Below are 15956 nucleotides of genomic sequence, written 5' to 3' on the forward strand. Positions count from 1 at the left end.
AAGTAAAGTAGCGATAATACAAAAGCATAATCTACAATTAGAATAACTAAACCTATCCAATACTCAGACACAGAGATAAAGGCACACATCAGTGGTACTCACTGCCCATATAATCATGTTCCACAAAGTCCCTTACATCAGTGACACTCACTGCCTATATAATCATGTTCCACAAAGGCTCTTACATCAGTGGTACTCAATGCCCATATAATCATGTTCCACAAAGGCTCTTACATCAGTGACACTCAATGCCTATATAATCATGTTCCACAAATGCTCTTACATCAGTGACACTCAATACCCATATAATCATGTTCCACAAATGCTCTTACATCAGTGGTACTCAATACCCATATAATCATGTTCCATAGGCCTACATAACGTTATCCAACAAAGCTCCTTCACCAAGTTTACTCACTCCCACACAGTCAATGTGTACAATATCTTAAGAAAAGTGCATGCACAAATGTACTCACCGAATAGCCAATAATTTTTCCTCGGATAAATTCACGAATGAGTGGAAGCGGTGTCCAGCGGACCAAGATGGCCGTACTGTTATGAGTCTTCATAGTAATGTTCGTCGCCACACCAACAGGCACTGAGGAGTGATTGTAAGACAACAGACACTGAGGAATGATTGTAAGACAACAGACACTGAGGAGTGATTGTAAGACAACAGACACTGAGGAGTGATTGTAAGACAACAGACACTGAGGAGTGATGGTAAGACAACAGGCACTGAGGAGTGATTGTAAGACAACAGACACTGAGGAGTGATTGTAAGACAACAGGCACCGAGGAGTGATGGTAAGACAACAGACACTGAGGAGTGATTGTAAGACAACAGACACCGAGGAGTGATGGTAAGACAACAGACACTGAGGAGTGATTGTAAGACAACAGACACCGAGGAGTGATGGTAAGACAACAGGCACTGAGGAGTGATTGTAAGACAACAGGCACTGAGGAGTGATTGTAAGACAACAGGCACTGAGGAGTGATTGTAAGACAACAGACACTGAGGAGTGATTGTAAGACAACAGGCACTGAGGAGTGATTGTAAGACAACAGGCACTGAGGAGTGATTGTAAGACAACAGGCACTGAGGAGTGATTGTAAGACAACAGACACTGAGGAGTGATTGTAAGACAACAGGCACTGAGGAGTGATTGTAAGACAACAGGCACTGAGGAGTGATGGTAAGACAACAGGCACTGAGGAGTGATTGTAAGACAACAGACAATGAGGAGTGATTGTAAGACAACAGGCACTGAGGAGTGATGGTAAGACAACAGGCACTGAGGAGTGATGGTAAGACAACAGGCACTGAGGAGTGATGGTAAGACAACAGGCACTGAGGAGTGATGGTAAGACAACAGGCACTGAGGAGTGATGGTAAGACAACAGGCACTGAGGAGTGATTGTAAGACAACAGGCACTGAGGAGTGATGGTAAGACAACAGGCACTGAGGAGTGATGGTAAGACAACAGGCACTGAGGAGTGATGGTAAGACAACAGGCACTGAGGAGTGATTGTAAGACAACAGGCACTGAGGAGTGATTGTAAGACAACAGACACTGAGGAGTGATTGTAAGACAACAGGCACTGAGGAGTGATTGTAAGACAACAGACACTGAGGAGTGATTGTAAGACAACAGACACTGAGGAGTGATTGTAAGACAACAGACACTGAGGAGTGATTGTAAGACAACAGACACTGAGGAGTGATTGTAAGACAACAGGCACTGAGGAGTGATTGTAAGACAACAGACACTGAGGAGTGATGGTAAGACAACAGGCACTGAGGAGTGGTGGTAAGACAACTTACTAGTAATAATTATTTATTTGCTGAAGGCACATTCTGTTCTTATTAAATTCTCACTTTTAAACACGCTTAGTAGCTCTTTGGGAAGACACTACAAACGATAATAAACCTATTGCTGCCTGGTCGAGTGGTAGGCCTACGCGCTCATTGCTCTCTGGAATGTCGTCCCGATACGTCAGGGTTCGAACCCCTGTCCGCTGCTATTGTCCTGTGGGAGGTTTGGACTAGAATGTAATAATATTCAAATCTGAAAGAACAATCGTCAAGGATAGTTTTTTTTTAAATAAATATATTATAACGTCATTGGTGGCTAGATTGATAAGAAATCGAATCCGATTATCCGGTACTGATGAAGATTGGTGTTGAGTCAAGCCATCTTAGATTGGTTCTTGACTTTAATAATTCCCAAGATACACACTATACAAATGAGGTGCCCTTGATGACCCCTGACCTTTTCATATGTTTAAGCTACATTTAGTGAATAACGTAGTTCTATTTTTATTTTTTTTTAAATATAAATTTGATCGTACTATTCAACCAGATAGAGTTGTGTTTCCCTGTACTTACTGTCAGCCTGGGACATCACAATTTGAACAGACGAGTTAGGTCCCTCTCCGTACTCGTTGAATGCTGCTATCTTCACGTCATACTGCAAGTAATAATTGTCTGCACCAACCACAGCAAAGAACTGGTTCACTCCGCCTAAAACTTCACCCTGGCCAAAACAAGATGACTAGGTGAATAAGAATTTAAACTTGTTCACCACTTCTTTTTCAGTTACCTACGTCTAAGAAAAGATCACTCACTTTATTCCATTGTTCACTGTCAAATGGTACTCTTTTTCTATAGTATATCCTGTAGCCAATTTTATCACCAGTTAGGTCTTCCTCGGGCAAAGCCTGAAAGTACATTATTATTAATATGAGGCTACATAGTGATATAAGCTTGTAGTTGTATGATGGCTGTCTGGCTTCGAATGATTACCCAGAGGATGCTTGAGTTTCCTCTACTGGTGTTACTTGTACTCAATAACTTACTTAGACTTAGGTCCTCCCGCGCCGTTCGGCGCATTGGGCGGCAAGCTGTCTTCACAAAGATCTGTCACTGGCAATGTCTGAAGCCTCCTCCCATCTGGTGTCCACTGTTCTGAGGTCCTCCATGAAGGTGTGGCGCCAAGTTATACGAGGACGTCCCTGTTTACACTTTCCTCGTATTGGCCTCCATGTCATCGCAACTCTTGGTATGCGTAGTTCATTTTGTCGGAGAACATGTCCCGCAAACCTCATGCGACGCTCTGTCACAACCTCACTAAGTGTTCGACTCCCAGTTCGGCATAGGATTTTCTTGTTTGAGACCCGATCTGTCAATACTAAAAAGATAAAATCCTACCACATAACAAGATAAAGAACTAAAGTCCAGACCGTTAGATACTTGAATGAAGTTTAATGCATAAAGGCCACAGTCGAGTCTCTATCTGTAATATGATGTTGTCACCTTGAAGTCCTAACACCAACTAAAGAATCTTAACATAAACAAGCTTAACTACACTATCCGTAAAGTTCAAAGTCTGTCAACTATGGTGCGTCTCTGTACTGGATACTCTAAGCAACAAAATAAATTACAATAGCGTAGCTAGAAATTTGCCATCATTTGGGGGCTCCTGCATTTTGCGTAATATTTAATATTTAATGTAAATAAACACTCATTTGAGGGCCCCCTTCAAGTAGGGACCCGGGAACAATTTCAAATTCTCCCCTACCTATCTCCACCCTAGCTACGCCCCTGGGCTAAGTAATTCTTATTAAAGTAAATTGTTAAATCAGAAAAGGTAATCCATATCTACATCAGGCATGTCAAACTCATTATGGGCCACATAAAAACTTACTAAGACCTGAAGGGCCGCAGCTAAAAATCTGTTGGAAAACACATTGTAAATTAGGAACATTACAATAGAATACAATAATTAATGGAATACCTGTCCCTTAGTTTTCTGGGATATAAGTTTGTCTGCCACTGACACTTTCATCACTGATGACAAATTTTGATCAGATAATCTCGAACGGTGAGGTGTTTTTGTTGCTTTCATTATGGAAAAGAACTATTCATAGAGATATAAGTGCTTGCAAACATAGCAAGAATTATGGCTGCAAATTTCCGCAATTCAACGTACCGTTCAGGTAAATAAGTAAAACTGTGGCACTTCTATTTATTTTGCTTTCAATAAAGAATCTGACTGCAATTCAATCAGCTTCAGTGGCACATTACCAGCAGCATTTTCAGAAGCAAATGAAAATAGAAATACAAACAACGAAAATTCTAGCTCGTATGAAACGAAGTCACGAAAACTGTCATTAAAAGCATCTAATAACGATTCCAGGTGTAGGACATGTTTACCAAATGTCCCCTGCATTGCAATGTTTCCCATTGGCAATGAAAGAGTAGCACACATGAAATTTGCATCACCGCAAGGCAAAGTTAATATAATCTGTGCTTACTCACCAACCCTTGCTGCACCAGAAGAGGACAAAGACAGATTCTTTCAAGCTCTAGAGGACGTAATTAAAAGTATTCCAATATCCGAGCACCTCTATATAAATGGAGACTTTAATGCCCGTGTTGGTGATGGAAATGATGCATGGCCAAAATGCTTGGGACCTCATGGTGTTGGCAAAATAAATGACAATGGCCAAAGGCTACTCGAGTTCTGTAGCTCTCATGAACTGTGTGTAACAAATACATTCTTCTCTGGCAAGGAACGCCATAAAGTCTCTTGGCAGCACCCACGCTCAAAAAGGTGGCACCAGCTTGACCTCTGCATCACCAGAAGGATGGATCTGAAAAGTGTCATCCACACCCGTTCATACCATAGTGCGGACTGCAACTCAGACCATTCACTAGTGCTAAGCAAAATCAAACTACTTCTCAAGAAAGCTTACACTTCCACTCAACCCAGAACTAGGCGAATTAACGTCAACCATGTAGGTGACCCAGAGAAGTGTGCACTCTTTGGCGAGCTCCTGAACAGTTCAATTACCTCGTTAAGTGATGAAGAAGACATCTCGATCAGATGGGAGAAATTAAGAGACGTAATCTACAGTTCGGCAATCACCGCCTTTGGGCCTCAAAAACACAAAAATGTAGACTGGTTTGAGGCGAATCTAGCACATATGGAACCTTGCATCGAGAAAAAACGATCTGCACACCTCGCTCACAAGACAAAGCCTAATCCAAAATCTTTGGAGGCCTTCAAAAGTGCTAATAAAGAGGCAAAACAAATGGCTAGAAAATGTGCTAACAACTTTTGGAGGGATACCTGCAACAGAATCCAAGACAGTCTCCACTCATGAAATAGCAAAGCTCTATTTGATGTCATTAAAGCGGCCCTGGGTCCAGCAGTGTCTAAGCCTGCCCCCCTTCTATCCAAATCAGGAGAAAAAATTACAGATCAAACCAAGCAGCTAGAACTATGGACAGAACACTACCTCGAAGTCTATGCCACACAGAATTCAGTAGACGATGTCGCCCTGGCTTCTCTACCAGATCTTCCAGTACTGGAATGCCTAGATGAGCTTCCGAGCCTTAGTGACCTCAAAAAAGCAATTAACTGCTTAAAAAATAGAAAATCTCCTGGGAATGATGGTATCCCAGTGGAAGAAGTGAAAGTCAACGAATCACTCCTGCTCCCTGAACTCTATATTCTCCTCTGCCGCTGTTGGGAAACAGGTCATGTCCCACAGGACATGCGTGACGAAACTATAGTCACAATATACAAGAACAAAGGGGATCGGAGTGATTGCAACAACTATAGGGGTATCTCTCTCCTCAGTATAGTGGGCAAGATCTTTGCTAGAGTGGCACTATCCAGGCTGCAAGTGATAGCTTCTAGAGTCTACCCAGAGTCTCAGTGTGGATTCAGGAGTGGTAGGTCCACTATAGACATGATATCTTCTCTACGACTACTGCAGGAGAAATTTAGAGATAGAGACAGACCCCTTTACATTGTTTTTGTTGATTTGACTAAAGCTTTTGACATGGTCAGCAGAAGTGGCCTTTTCAAACTCCTGAGGAAAATAAGTTGCCCTCCCAAACTACTGAAGTTAATTGAGTGTTTTCACGAGGAAACTAAATGTACTGTCAAATTCAATGGAGCCCAATCAGCACCTTTTGAGGTTTGCAGTGGTGTCAAGCAGGGATGTGTGCTCGCACCTACTCTGTTTGGCATATTCTTCTCCTGTCTACTGCATTATGCGTACAGCGACATAAACGAAGGTGTGTTTCTCCATACAAGATCCTCTGGAAAACTATTTAATGTATCAAGGCTGCGGGCAAAAACCAAGGTTAGGAAGCTACTCGTCAGGGAACTCCTGTATGCTGATGATGCAGCTATTGTGGCTGATTCTGATATTCAGCTACAGTCCATGGTTGACAAACTATCTGCTGCTTGCCAGAAGTTCGGCTTAAACATCAGTCAAAGCAAGACTAAGATACTTGTCCAAAACACAAACACTGCACCTCAAGTAAGCATTAATGGCCAACCACTAGAAATTGTTGATCACTTTTGTTACCTTGGCTCCATCATATCCAACAACACTCTACTGGATAAAGACATAAACAACAGGATAGCCAAGGCAATGGCCACCATGTCACGGTTGCAGAAAAGAGTCTGGGACAACATATTGCTGACTAGCAGTACTAAAGCCCTAGTCTACCGGACCTGTGTGTTGAGCACCTTGCTGTACGGAAGTGAAACATGGTCAACCTACTCATGGCAGGAAAAAAAGCTGAATGTCTTCCACCTCCGATGCCTAAGGCGGATCTTTAAAATAAGGTGGCAAGATAAGATAACAAATGAGGAAGTGCTACATAGAGCAGAATGCCAGGACATCCGCTCTGTTATCAGCAGCAGACGCCTTGGCTGGCTTGGCCACGTTCGTAGAATGCCAGTAGGTCGACTTCCACAGGACATCCTGTATGGCGATCTAATTGAAGGCAGGAGAGCCGCTGGTCGCCCACTTTTACGTTATACGGATGTATGCAAACGCGACATGAAGCTCTTCAAAATCGACACTGGCAACTGGGAAGAGGTGGCACTGGACAGATCCACACGGAGAGAGAGCATAAAGGAAGGGTCACAGATTGCAGATGTAATACACAACAGAAGCGGAAAGAAGGGTGAAAATGCAATGGCGCCTGGTGATTTTATATGCCCAACCTGTGATCGCAGCTGTGTATCAAGGATTGGCCTCTTTAGTCACACAAGAAGTTGCAAAGGGAAAAGATCGTCTCACGAGACGTAAAATGCCACACAGATTATGGAAAAGAACTATTCATAGAGATATAAGTGCTTGCAAACATAGCAAGAATTATGGCTGCAAATTTCCGCAATTCAACGTACCGTTCAGGTAAATAAGTAAAACTGTGGCACTTCTATTTATTTTGCTTTCAATAAAGAATCTGACTGCAATTCAATCAGCTTCAGTGGCACATTACCAGCAGCATTTTCAGAAGCAAATGAAAATAGAAATACAAACAACGAAAATTCTAGCTCGTATGAAACGAAGTCACGAAAACTGTCATTAAAAGCATCTAATAACGATTCCAGGTGTAGGACATGTTTACCAAATGTTGTAGCCGTATTTAATCTTTTTAGTTCCTGACACGTTGAGAAGTGAACAAAATTGTCTCTTCATATTTGGTTTATCTACAGTCGTAGCTTTGCTTGAAAGCACTTCACATCATCACACACAGTTGTGACCATTTTGTCTTTACCCTGAAGTTTCAAATTCAAGTCTTGCAGGTGACCAGTAAAACCAACTGCAAATGCCAAATCCTGAACCCATTCGTCAGTTTGGAAATGTTCAATTGATTCATCTTTCATGTTCAGAAACAATACCATTTCCTAACGCAGTGCAAAAAATCTCTTCAACACTTTATGACACGACAGCCAGCTGACATTTGTGTAGTAGGAACATAATAAAATTCGTGTCCAATGTCATCCAATGCTCTATTTTGTCCTTGATTTTTCTTTTAGTAGCAATTGCTGTTATAGTTACTGATTTTTCCTCAGTATTTAAATCCATTATTCTGGGAAATTGAATTGTCAGTAAACTACTGTAAATTGTCTTGTGACCGAAGACAGTACTTAATAAACTGAATATATAGGGGGCCTAGTACTCACTAAAATAAAATAGAATTACAATAGTAATGACTGATAATTTTTCTGTACGTCTAACTCTTTATATTGGCTTATTTATGATGTGACTATTAGCAATTAATACTAATTAAAAAAAAACTAAATTGAAAAGTTAACTTGAGAGAGAATTCGAAGTTAGTAAATAAACGAAATTACCACAATTCAATTTAAAATACATTTTTGAAATATTTGTTTTCACTAATCTGATCATTCAAGATTCACAAATCTAATCCTTAAAGACTTACTAATCTAATCATTCAAGACTCACTAATCTAATCATTCAAGACTTACTAATCTAATCATTCAAGACTCACTAATCTAATCATTCAAGACTCACTAATCTAATCATTCAAGACTCACTAATCTAATCATTCAAGACTCACTAAACTAATCATTCAAGACCTACTAATCTAATCATTAAAGACTTACTAATCTAATCATTCAAGACTCACTAATCTAATCATTCAAGACTTACTAATCTAATCATTTAAGACTTACTAATCTAATCATCCAAGACTCACTAATCTAATCATTCAAGACTCACTAATCTAATCATTCAAGACTCACTAATCTAATCATTCAAGACTCACTAATCTAATCATTCAAGACTTACTAATCTAATCATTAAAGACTTACTAATCTAATCATTCAAGACTCACTAATCTAATCTTTCAAGACTCACTAATCTAATCATTCAAGACTTACTAATCTAATCATTCAAGACTTACTAATCTAATCATTCAAGACTCACTAATCTAATCATTCAAGACTCACTAATCTAATCATTCAAGACCTACTAATCTAATCATTAAAGACTTACTAATCTAATCATTCAAGACTTACTAATCTAATCATTCAAGACTCACTAATCTAATCATTCAAGACTTACTAATCTAATCATTTAAGACTTACTAATCTAATCATCCAAGACTCACTAATCTAATCATTGAAGACTCACTAATCTAATCATTCAAGACTCACTAATCTAATCATTCAAGACTCACTAATCTAATCATTCAAGACTTACTAATCTAATCATTCAAGACTCACTAATCTAATCATTCAAGACTCACTAATCTAATCATTCAAGACTTACTAATCTAATCATTCAAGACTTACTAATCTAATCATTCAAGACTCACTAATCTAATCATTCAAGACTTACTAATCTAATCATTCAAGACTCACTAATCTAATCATTCAAGACTTACTAATCTAATCATTCAAGAATACTGAATCAGTTCAACAAAGTTGATTATTACGTTTTATTTATTATTATTTATTTATTTATTTGTTTATTTTTGCAGTAAATATTTTACATGAAAATTAGTGGTGACTGCTAAACGCTTAATAATTTAACATTTTTTTCATAATTCTTAAAGGTGGCAACGCGGGCCGCATGCAAAGTGGCGGCGGGCCACATGCGGCCCGCGAACACGGTGTTTGACATGCCTGATCTACATATTCCTTTTTGTTGAAATAAAACATTCATTATGCTCGAGGGAATAAAATTGTGTAACTTACATTCCATTTGACAGCTAGAGTACCAACTGGTCCCCAGGGTTCGTCTGTGATCCCACCACTGATAGCAGTGATTGGTGCTGCGTTAGCTACTTTATAGAGTGCTTTTGGAAGATAAAACATGTCCTGATCATTTCATAATAAATGTCCTGATCATTTCATATAATGAGTATAAGTATAACAATGAAAACAATTGACAAGTTTGTTTTTTGAATACGTTTGCTCCGGAAATATTTGTTTTTAGGAGGAAAAATTCAACTTTCTTATTGGCCAGCTGATTAGTTTTAGGTAGTGGCGTAGCAAGGGATTTGGTGGCCCGGGGGGGGGGGCTTGGCCTCTTTAGGGGACCCTGCATTTTGACATTCGACATCAATGACATTAAAAAACGTAACTAATAAATGTATAAGTCTAATGTGTGGAATACATGCGACGTGGTCACTTATTTACATAACAACATAAATAGCAAGATATTGCATTCTTAATCTTCGGACTCGAAGACAAGCCTTATTTATTTATAAATAGCAAGATAACATGGCATTCAGGGCCGACCTTAGGGCACTGCAACCTTTGTGGCCGAAGTGGGCCAGGCACTTTTATAGGCTCTGCGCTAACTCTACTTGTAAATTATTAAATTTAACCATATTAACTTATAAAGGGTTCTCCGGCCTCCTGATTTTCTAGAAGCTCCCGGAAATCTCATGAAATTGCAAAGTATACGAAAAATGTCTTGAAAATCTCCAGAAATTATTAAAATATCCTGAAAACTCATAAAAATGTCATGAAAACTAGACAAAATTGTCATTTTGGGTGTTCTTCAATGTGGGAAATGCCCTATTCGAGATTAAAAAAACAAAAAAAAACGGCATTGTCAGCTTTCATTTAATACAAATAATTGGGCATAATTTAACCAAAACACAAAATTCCAGTACTTTATTTACTTTAAAAGTCACTGGCATATAAATATAGATCTTAATCTATCTCGATCTCTTAAAAAATCAAAAGCGATATTTTGTTAGTCTATAGTAAATCTAAAAGGTAGATCTGAATGTTTATCGGCTTTTTGTTGAAAAACTACCTCGTAAAGTTAATTTGATCATGATTTTGCACTTAGTAAAGTATGAATAAAATACAAAGACGAATAAATTTTCTAAAAAACATTTATTTTCTAACTAAAATTTTTTATTTTCACTTATTATCCTTATCCCTACCCAGACTTGGCTCCGCGCAATCCGTTTCGTACAGGGCCTCACAATCTGTAGGGCCGGCCCTGATGGCATTGGCATAAATATTTAATGCAAAAAAAAATTTCAGACACTCATTTGGGGGAACCCTTAAGTGGGGACCCGGAGGAAGTTTCAAATTTGGCCCCCCTCTCCCTCCCCCCACCCTAGCTATGCCATGCTCTTAGGGAGCCTTTGTATAAACAGGTCAATAAGTAGGCCTTAAGTCTAATGGGAGTTACCTCAATGTCACGTTATATGCAATTAAGCGTAAACAAAATAATATTTGGACCTAATATGTCTTCAAAAGCTTGTCACCAACATATGGAAATACGAGTGCCTATTCCGTATATAAATACCGATCGTCACAAAACGTAAATCTTATAACTACACATTGTCATGTATATTTTATTTCTACTTTGTCTGAAATATTTCTATATCTTTCAACGTGTAGGTGGTGTTTTCGAGTCTAGGTTTAGGCCTGTCTATCCTGGTCAAAGAATGTATTTAATTTTTTTTTCTTTTTCTACTTTTTTGTACGATCATTTATTATCTTGAAACACTGCTGATTCTTTCAGAACTTTTTGCTAAGAGAAGTTATTTTTATAACATTCACTTAGCACAGATTTTTTTTCTCATAATGACGACAACAGAATTTCGTTTGAAATGCTAACAAAACAAAAACAAAAAAAAAACAAAGGTGTGCTCAAAAACTGTGTAGCGGGTCTTGTCTGAAGTTGTTCCCATTAACTAAAGAGTTTACCTTGCGTGTACAACTGCGTGATATATAGGTAAGTGCTATACTTACTGGAAGGCAGAGATGCTGGGCCAGGTCCATATCTGTTGTATGCCACGACTCTAAATTTGTAAGAGGAGCCTGGTTTTAATCCCTGGACTTTGTAGCTGCACAGTTCATTCTTAACTGTACTTATAGCAGCCTCGAAAGCAATATCTGTTTGAAAGGTAATGAACACTTTCTAACGCACAGAATTGAATGATTCTACATACACACAGACGGATAATGTTTTATCTATGAATGATTTCGTTTCCACATTGCAAGGTCTTTTGGCCTCGTATGGGCTCATCTTCATTTTCATGCATACTTTTAGGATACCTATTTAAGAATTATAGCAACTTGAGTATTAATCTCAGAACCAAAAGGGTAAAGAGAATAAGACCGGAAATACGGCAAGCTTAGAGACACCAGAAGTAGTGACAATCGGGGCGCTTATTATAGAGGGCTTCAAGCAGGGGCGGGCTGGGTGTCAAAATCGGCCCGGGCATTTCTAAACAATCAGATCCATTAATTGCATATCATATGATAGTCATGCAATTGTAGGCAAACCTGTCCTCAAAATCATTATGTTAACAAAGTATCGATGACTGTACCCGTGCATACAGTAGGCTATATATTTTTTATAAGAAATACAGGACTTATGTTGTTTTTTAATCACTCAGTGTGTAGGTATAAAAGGATGAGGCCTACCAGTAGGCTAGCACTGTCTACGGATGTAGGCTATTACATTATTTCGTAAAATTTGTAGATTAAATTAGTATGACATTGTAGAGAGATTTATTTTTAAAACATGTCTCCAAGAGGGCACCTTTAAAAAGTGAATATTAACTATTGAATACATAGTGTCATCCATGCGGCCCTTTTGATGGACCTACCAACCCGTTTGGATATACCGCCCCACCGGGCATTTGCATTGATTCCAATACAGTTTTCCTTGTATTTAAATATTTAAAGGTTGATTTAAGTGTTGTTAAGTTATTTGAAGATCGTCTGAGAGAGTGAGTAGTTGGAACACAGCACTACATTACAGTACTTTCGGATAAGTCAGTGTCATTTTGTATCGTTGGTTTTAGCGCCATATGCTGTTTCTGGACTTTCTCACCCCGTCCATCAAAGTCAAGCCTTAGCAAGCGTTAGATGATAGTTAGATCAGTAATTTAAAAAAAAATAACAAAAGAATAATTATCTGACCATTGATCAATATTCTCCAGCTTGGGTTATAATTTGTGTTAAACTCGATGTGAAATTTAGTGACGTCTGCAAAGTTGGTCTCTCCTGGCATCCATTTTATTGTAGCGTTGAGTCCCGAGATTTCAGCTTTGACACCGCCGGGCTCACCAGGAGGGCCTGCAACAAGTGAAAGGTGTAGGTTAAAAACATAGACTGCATGATTGACTCAGGTTAAAAACATAGACTGCATGATTGACTCAGGTTAAAAACATAGACTGCATGATTGACTCAGGTTAAAAACATAGACTGCATGATTGACTCAGGTTAAAAACATAGACTGCATGATTGACTCAGGTTAAAAACATAGACTGCATGATTGACTCAGGTTAAAAATATAGACTGCATGATTGACTCAGGTTAAAAATATAGACTGCATGATTGACTCAGGTTAAAAATATAGACTGCATGATTGACTCAGGTTAAAAACATGGACTGCATGATTGACTCAGGTTAAAAACATGGACTGCATGATTGACTCAGGTTAAAAACAAAACGAAACAAAAGTTGTCCGGACTGTTAACAGGCGAAACAACAAAATTGACTCTACACATTTGTAAAGCACTTAAAATTCCTTTTTTTTTAAAATCACCTCCTCTAACAGAGGGAAAAACGCCAGAGCAACATGTACGTTGCTGACGGCCGTTGACTTGTAGCACCAAACTGCTGGTAGACAACTAAACCGCTGTAGGCGTATTATATTTTAACTTATATCACTTGAAATAACTTGAATAAACTTCGTTTTTGAACAATATATAAACCAACTCAACTTGGGATGAAATGAAATAAACTGATATTTAAACAAATCTAACTCACTATCAAAACAAGTTCTTAACACAGCTTACGACAATGCTCTTTATCTTGCATCATTTAACACAGCGGTTCTCAACCTTTTAAGCTCGGCGACCCCTTTTAACAATCCCCCACTCTTCCGCGACCCACCCCCCTCCATACACAAATACAGAATTGTAGGGTAGACAATAACAATCCATACTTTCGATGGTCTTAAGCGACCCCTGGCAAATGGTCAATCGACCCCCAAAGGGGTCGCGACCCACAGGTTGAGAACCCCTGAATTTTAACAAGACTAACATTAAATTAATGCCCCCCCCCTCTCTCTACAACTAACAGTAAACACTCCCTTTCCTTATAATCATCTTAGAAACATAAACAAACTCCATAACAACGCAACATGGCGGCACATGCAATATGGAGACACGCTCAACAGGGAGGAAAAAGCAACCGGGCGGTACGCACAACAAAGCGGGACAGGCAAGTGAGCGACACGACAGTACTCACCTACAACCTGTAGGTACGCTGTATTTCTTTTGAAACTGTCCACGGTGACAGCTGAACAGCCGTACACACCCGTGTGATGAACCTGGACGCTCAGAATGTAAAGACCAGGAACTGATCCTTGAAACTCCTGTCAGAAAACATAGACACATTAGCATTTTTAGCCCTGGTCTAATAATCTATAATTTATAAAGCATACTACTATATATGAAACTTCAAAGAGTGGAATGTAGGTTCAAGATTATGTAATATGTATTATGTAATATTATTATGTGAACGGTGTAAGTCACTAGATTCACGGGTGGTGAAAAGTCTATGTTAGAGGAATCTTAGTCTTCGTTAATTAGAGGCTAACAGAAAAACAAACAATAGAAAAAAAAACTTTTTAAAAACAAAACTTATCTAAGGGAAATACCCGACAATTACTGCCATTTATCTGAACATTACAGGGTTTAGCACCCTTTATGCTATATAAAACAAAACTAATTAATTACTACTAAATGATTAACTAATTGATTAATTGTTTGATTGTTTCATATTTTGTCATCGACTATGAATAATTATGCAAAATTTCAACTTGACCCGGAAATGTGTCAAAGCGTAATAGGGGAATTAAATCCATATATATATATATATTTAAGTAGCATTTATTCACCTTATATCGATATCAAACAAAATAATTAACCACCAACATATATTTAACTACCTGGGTTTTATTTTAATTGATTCATGTCTTGGCAGACAGACAGACAGACAAAGTAAATAAAAAAAAAGACTTATTCAAGAGAGACTTTAACAAGCATTAGTAAAATGAAGGTAGCCTTTAAAGCATGTAAACTTTTGAATAGGCCTACGAGAAAGCAATTCATATCATAATAAATATCTCAGAATAAAACAAATTCTACATCAATGTCAGACCAAACTGATGTATATGGACTTTGTGGGTTCCAATTAAACCTACATTCATATGGTTCCCACTAGATCACCTTTTTTTTTTCTCTCGCTCACATGCATTTTTTAAAAGTTCATTTTCCTTTTATTCTCTTTTTGTTAATTTCTTCCTTCACACTTTTTATTTTCCAGACAAGCGCACAGCACACATTTTTTACACCTGTCTACAGGAAAAGCTATAAAATTAATCACCCTAGGATTCGACCCACCAACTTGTAGGAAGGGTCCACCAAATCCAAGACGTTTTTGCCGCCAAAGTCCCAGACGTAGACAAGCTCCTTCTCCCGGACATCATAAGAAGCCTGGCAGGGCAGGAAGACAGTCGAGTTGACCTCGGACTGGACATCTGACGGCACGAGAGTCATTACGGTTTGCGCTAGAGGAGAATCAAGTGTTAAGATTAACACGTACACAAGATTGAGACATTATTGCTAAACCACAAGCAGTGGCGACTTTTTGAGGGGGGGGGGGGAGAGTGGGGCAGTCGCCCTTAGCCCCGCGATAGCAGAAATTATTATTATCTAGTTTGTAAATTTTTCATGATAAATATTTCTGAATAATTAGTTACGTTGATTTAAATTATGGCTTTTATATAGCGCTACTTTCATGTTTATAGCATGCTCAGAGCGCTTTGGTCCAATCTCAGTTGGTGACCAGTGGGGGGAGGGGGTATCTAGGAGAAGGTGTTTCCGTGATGCCTTTAGACTCTGCCAGAGACGGGTGTCGAACCTCGAGCCCCCTTCATAGGTAGCCAAGCCAAGCCAAGTTCAAGCGCACTTAGCCTCTCGACCACGCTTCCCATTTAAGGCCATACAATCAATATTAGAGGAATGGAATATGGAATAAGAAATGTACCTTAATCTTAGAGTCTTTAATCATGCTTTACTCATTAGAAAAAAAAATACTTTTAAAAAACTTTAACATAC

General features: G+C 38.7%; 1 protein-coding gene across 3 annotated transcripts in view; it reads right to left on the reverse strand.

The window, feature by feature from the left end:
• LOC106078551 (contactin-like) overlaps positions 1-15956 on the reverse strand; it is a 96882-nt gene that overhangs the window by 27998 nt on the left and 52928 nt on the right. For all 3 annotated transcript variants that reach the window (XM_056005010.1, XM_056005009.1, XM_056005011.1), the window contains 8 exons: positions 15240-15406; positions 14083-14209; positions 12748-12903; positions 11569-11712; positions 9544-9644; positions 2633-2725; positions 2394-2541; positions 477-598 (listed from right to left, as the gene is read on the reverse strand). In XM_056005010.1, the coding sequence (XP_055860985.1) occupies positions 477-598; positions 2394-2541; positions 2633-2725; positions 9544-9644; positions 11569-11712; positions 12748-12903; positions 14083-14209; positions 15240-15406 (1058 nt within the window). The remainder of the gene's footprint in view (positions 1-476; positions 599-2393; positions 2542-2632; positions 2726-9543; positions 9645-11568; positions 11713-12747; positions 12904-14082; positions 14210-15239; positions 15407-15956) is intronic.

The sequence above is a fragment of the Biomphalaria glabrata genome, chromosome 11, assembly GCF_947242115.1.
Source record: "Biomphalaria glabrata chromosome 11, xgBioGlab47.1, whole genome shotgun sequence".
Taxonomy (NCBI): Eukaryota; Metazoa; Mollusca; class Gastropoda; family Planorbidae; genus Biomphalaria; species Biomphalaria glabrata.